Source organism: Pyrgilauda ruficollis, unplaced genomic scaffold (assembly GCF_017590135.1).
Source record: "Pyrgilauda ruficollis isolate IOZ18807 unplaced genomic scaffold, ASM1759013v1 scaffold11, whole genome shotgun sequence".
Lineage (NCBI taxonomy): Eukaryota > Metazoa > Chordata > Aves > Passeriformes > Passeridae > Pyrgilauda > Pyrgilauda ruficollis.
In genome coordinates, this window is record NW_024509210.1 from 10,655,455 (window position 1) to 10,661,150 (window position 5,696).

Consider the following 5,696-nt stretch of genomic DNA (forward strand, 5'->3'; position numbering starts at 1 on the left):
GGTACCCTTCGGGAGCGCACAGACACAAAGCAGGACGAATGTAACGCCGGGACGGACACCGTGTGCGTACCCAGAAGGCACTCAACACAGCCTAGCTGAAAATCCAACACATAAACGGCGAACCAGTACTCTCGTTAGGGCGAGGGGCCGCCTCCCCAGGCCCCCGCTGCCGGGGACCGGTTCAGCCCGGCGGGCGCAGGGACGAAGGACACTTTCGAATAGGACGAAGAGGGAAGGGGAAGAGGAGTCCAGCAGCCCTCCCCAACAGGGCAGTGAGGGGCTGGGGAGGGCTACCGGTTGCTGGCAAACAAATCCAGTTTACTCCAAGGATTTATTCCGTAAATTAAAAGGCTTTTTCTCCCGAGGAACCCGTCTCTCCCTCTGTTTTCTTTCCTTCTTCCTCTTTCTCCCTCTCTCTCTCCTTCCCCCTTCAAGTCACACCAGGCTTGTAATCAGCAACAAAAGCTGACATAAATCAAGGGCGGATTGACAGGGGCTGACAAATAACTGATTGATTGCGGTTGGGGAGCACTGACAATTGACGGCGGGGCGGAGAGTCCCGAAAGGCGGCGGCGGGCTGTGCGTGACAGCCCCGCGTGTGACGACCTCCCCCAATCCCGCCGCGCTCCCCGCGCCGCCGCAAGCGCGCCGCAGCGCCCCGGCTCCCGCCCGCTGCCGCCGGCGACGTGCAGGCCGGCGCTCTGCAGGTTCTCGTCCGGGCCTCCCCTGCGCTGTCAGGCGGGAGGGGCGGGAAAAGCGCCCCGCGCCCTTCCGCGGGTCCCGGAGGGGACGCGGCGCGGCGGCGGCCCCGGAGCGGTCCCGGCGGGCTGGCCCCAGGGAGGGGCGGCGCGGGCCGGGCCCGTAAGCGCCGTGCGCGGCGGGCGGCAGGTCGTGCTCGGGGCGGTGTGCGAGCGGCGGGGGCGGGCGGGGGAAAGGCGGCGGAGCCGGCAGCCGCCCCCCGGCAGGCGCGGCGCCCCCAGCCCCGCGGCCGCCCCGCCGCTGCCGCGCGATCCGCGCTGGCTGCGGAGGAAGAAAAACGTTCGCAGCGCGTGATGTGAAACACAGAATTAACGCCCATCCCATCCTAGGAGCGAAAACAAGGAAGGAGGGGAGGGGAGAGGGAAGGCGGACGAGAAAGGGAAGGGAAAAAAAAAAAAAAAAAAGAGAGAGAGACCATTAAAAACGGAGGAAAAAAAAGCCCAGAAAAGGGAACGTCACATCCCCTTGACCCTCCAATCACCTCGGGGTCCCATTTGATTGGAAGGCGGCAAAGGCTTTAATCTCAGACTAATTCAGCTGCTTTTGAAGTGAGTTTCTTTGCCAGATCCCGGGCTGGATGGGCAGCGGCTCGCATCACAGCTGAGCGGCGGAGGCGAGCGCTCCGCGCCGCGCCAGCCGGGGGAGCTGAGAGCGGCCGAGGGGGACCGCGGCACACGCTCGCAGCCCCCACCCCCGCCCCCAGCACAGCCCAAGGATTACTCGGCTTTTTTTCCTCCTCTTTCTCTCCGGCCGGCTCCCCCTTTCCCTCCCCCTCCCCACCCACGCCCTCCCCGCCAGAGAGAGCCACGGGACATTGTATGTTTGTTTTTCTGCTCGGGGGGCGTGTGGCTTTTTTCCTTTCTCGCCCGCAGAAAGCGAGCGAGCGTTTCCGAGTGCGAGCGGCGCCACTTGCCCCAGTTTTCATGCGAGGTTTTGGGTCATGATCACATCGCCCTCGCTTTCTGCTATAAGAAGTAGTAAGCGCAGCAGCAGCCTCAGCGAGCCCGGAGGCAGCCCCCGCCGCAGCCGCAGCGCCGCCGACCTCGCCGGGCCGAACGGGCACGCTGGGAATAACGGCAGCAGCGCCGCCGCCAAGCCCTGCTTCCACGCCGTCCCCCCCTCGGACCCGCTACGCCAAGCCAACCGCCTTCCCATCAAAGTCTTGAAAATGCTCACGGCGCGGACTGGACACATTTTACACCCTGAATACCTGCAGCCTTTACCCTCCACGCCCGTCAGCCCCATCGAGGTAAGGACCCGGCCCCCGTGGCTTTCTCTCGTCCCTGCCCGGGCGCTGGCTGTGCATGGCGGCTCCGCCAGCCGCCCTCGGCACTTTCCTGCGCTTTGAAATGCATTTATACCGGGACAGGGGCTTTTTTTGATCTCGAGTTAGTGCGAGGAGCCGCTCCTGGGCATTGTTTCCGTGTTTACTGGGATAATATTTAGTTCTTGTGTAAATTAATATTTTCTTTTTGCTATTTTGAGCCTTTTTTTTTTTTTCCATTTTGAGAGGAGGGGTGGGTGGAAGGAACCGATCCACGCTGGGGTCACGATCCGGCCACGCAAATAAGCAGCGCTCCGAGCGCCAAACAGCCTTGCTTTTGCAGGGAGTGTGTTGGGGGGGGGGGGGGGGACGACACACACGGGACGGGACGGGACGACACGACGCGGAGAGCGACTGGCTCAATCGTGGGTGCGGCGGGATAACTATTTCGGCTCGCCGACCGATTCCTTTCAAGTACCGACAGGGACCTGTACTTCGGGGCGCCTGTTGGTGCCTTTCTGCTCTGTCGAGGTTGCCGGTTCCCGTCTGCCTGCCTCGCTGTTTGCGGGACCGAAACTCGAAACAGAGCTGGTGGTGGGAAGGGTGTGTCCGTGGGAATGAATGATTTCATTAAGGTCTCTGCGGAGCGAGGACACTCTTCTCCCGGGGAGCCCTGCTCTCCGGCTAGCTCGGGCTCTGTTTATAAATAGTACCAGCAGTCAGGGTGCAGAAATGCTGCTGCAGTCGCTATAGTTCACGGGCGGCTTTGCGGGCCAGCGCGGCCCGAGCGACGCCGAGCTCCGCGCTGCCCGGGCCGCTGCCGGAGAGGCTGGGGGCATTGAAGGCGGCCGCAGCGAGCTCGCAGGGATACGAAAATCCCCAGCCCTTTTTAAAGGCTTTATGGAAAATGGTGCATTCAAGGGAGGGGGCTGTCAAGTTGATGAATGCGCACAAACTGTTCGTTACTTCCAGGCTGTATGCTGCAGAAACCTACGGGACAAGAGTCCTATGTAAGCAATGGGGGTTTCTCAGACCCCGATTAAATCTCTTTCTTTGTGTGTCCTTCTGATTTCCGCAGCTGGATGCAAAGAAGAGCCCCCTGGCCCTTTTGGCACAAACTTGCTCGCAGATAGGGAAGCCGGACCCGTCCCCTTCCTCCAAACTCTCCTCGGTCACCTCCAATGGCTCCGCAGGTGACAAGGACTCCAAGTCGGGCCCCTTGAAGCTCAGCGACATCGGCGTGGAGGACAAATCGAGCTTCAAGCCGTACTCCAAGCCGGGCGCGGAGAAGAAGGAGCCGGGGGCGGCGGGCTGCGCGGGCGCCCCCGCGGCGGGGGTCGCGGCCGGGGAGAAGTCGGGATTCCGGGTGCCGAGCGCCACCTGCCAGCCGTTCACCCCAAGGACAGGCAGCCCCAACTCCAGCGCCTCCGCCTGCTCGCCCGGGCTGCTGCCGACCGAGGGCAAAGGCGGGGAGGACAAGAAGGACTCGGAGGGCTGCGGAAAGAGCGGCAGCTCCGGCTCGGAGGGAGGCCCGGGCACCACCAGCATCAGCCACAGCCGGATTAGCGTGAGCTGTGCCGGGATTAACGTGGAGGTCAACCAGCACCAGGAGAGCACGCCGGGCTCCAAGCCCATCGCATCGGACTCCGCCTCCTCCTGCAGCAGCACCACCGCCACCTCGTCCACCTCCGTTCTGGGCTCCGGCCTCGTGGCCCCCGTCTCCCCTTACAAACCGGGCCAGACCGTTTTCCCCTTGCCCCCGGCGGGCATGAGCTATCCGGGGACGCTGGCTGGAGCCTACGCCGGCTACCCGCCACAGTTCCTGCCGCACGGAGTGGCTCTGGACCCCACCAAATCCTCCAGCCTGGTGGGGGCCCAGCTGGCCGCCGCCAGCAGCCTGGGCTGCAGCAAGCCGGCGGGGTCGAGCCCGCTGGCGGGCGCGTCGCCGCCGTCGGTGATGACGGCGAGCCTGTGCCGAGACCCGTATTGCCTGAGCTACCACTGCGCCAGCCACCTGGCAGGCGCCGCCGGAGCCTCCTGCGCCCACGACCAAGCCCTCAAGTCCGGATACCCCCTCGTCTACCCCACCCACCCTTTGCACAGCGTCCACTCCTCGCTGACCGGCGCCACGCCGCCTTCGCTAGCCGGCCACCCTTTGTACCCCTACGGCTTCATGCTCCCCAACGACCCCCAGCCACACATCTGCAACTGGGTGTCGGCCAACGGACCCTGCGACAAGCGCTTTGCCACCTCGGAGGAGCTGCTTAGCCACTTGCGGACCCATACTGCCTTCCCGGGCACCGATAAACTCCTCTCCAGCTACCCCAGCTCCTCGTCGCTGGCCAGCGCAGCGGCTGCGGCCATGGCGTGCCACATGCACATCCCCACGACGGGCGCCCCGGGCAGCCCGGGCACGCTGGCCTTGCGCAGCCCGCACCACGCGCTGGGACTCGGCAGCCGCTACCACCCCTACTCCAAGAGCCCCCTGCCCACCCCCGGGGCCCCCGTGCCCGTGCCCGCTGCCACCGGACCCTACTACTCCCCTTACGCACTCTATGGGCAGAGACTCACCACAGCCTCGGCCCTGGGCTACCAGTGAGTGCAGGCGGCGGGGCTCTGACACACAACACAAAGTCTAGCGGTAAGGGAAGGAAGCCCTGCGAAACTTTATAAAAGTTGGAAAGAAAAAAAAAAAATCTGACTTTTTATAAAATAGTGTTCATTTGAGGACTGGATCCATGAGCACTGTATTTATTTATGTTAGCTTCAAGCGGGACAACGAATCATAAAGTGCATTACTAAACTGAGCTCAATAGGTAAAAGTGGAACACCCATTGTAGAATATAAATAAAAAGATAGAGGTCTTCTCTTTAATGTTACTTTAAAATTGCTATGATTGTATTGTACGTTCTTATTTAATGTCTCATTGAAACAAAAAATTTACATGCATGTTTGTTACTAAAAACAACTCGCAATTTGTCAGTTATAATTTCAAATTGCAATTATTTTTAAGGTGTATACCCTTGAAAGAGAATTGGTATTTTTTTGTATGTATTCTGGAAGAAAAAACAAAAACAATTCTATTCCAAAAACCTCATTTGCCTTATTTTGTTCTTTAAAAGGAACACTTAACTATTTTTAATTTTTAAGTCCACCCTGTAAAAAGGGTTAAGTAAGGTTTACGTCATGTACTAAAATAGACAATGTATCGCTTTAAAGATTAAAATTCCGTATATTTGATGTATTAAAAGGTTTTACTTTTTTTTTTTTAAATACGCTTTGATTCTGTTATAAAACCCGAGTAGGTCTTGGATGGAGGTGACTGCTAATTTCTCCTTAAGCGTTTATTCAATTTTAATTAAAAATTAAAAAAAAACCAAAAAAAAAAAACAACCAAAGTTTTTTTTTTTTATTGTAACCCCAGGGCTCTCTTAAAAAATAATCAGACACAGTTGGTTTTTTTCCTCGTCAGTAGAATTTTCTGGCACGAAATAGGAAAACTGAGAATCGTTTAAATCTCTTTCCCTGTCTTTAAAGAAGGTAAACGTATATTTTAAATGTTTTTACTGTGAAATATCTGGCTTTTAAAACTAGTTTTCAACTAGAAGACTCCATTCTTTCTTTAGAAAGAAACGGGGAAGGCAGGACTGTTTTGTAAAAGTGTAAGATGATT

At 58.0% G+C, this 5,696-nt stretch overlaps 1 protein-coding gene across 1 annotated transcript; it reads left to right on the forward strand.

The window, feature by feature from the left end:
• The first annotated feature begins 1,349 nt into the window (after window positions 1-1,349).
• ZNF503 (zinc finger protein 503) lies at window positions 1,350-5,267 on the forward strand. The gene is made up of 2 exons (XM_041475955.1): window positions 1,350-2,008; window positions 3,102-5,267. The coding sequence occupies exons 1-2, from the start codon at window positions 1,700-1,702 to the stop codon at window positions 4,620-4,622; spliced, it is 1,830 nt and encodes a 609-aa protein (XP_041331889.1). The 5' UTR covers window positions 1,350-1,699; the 3' UTR covers window positions 4,623-5,267.
• The last annotated feature ends 429 nt before the right edge of the window (window positions 5,268-5,696 follow it).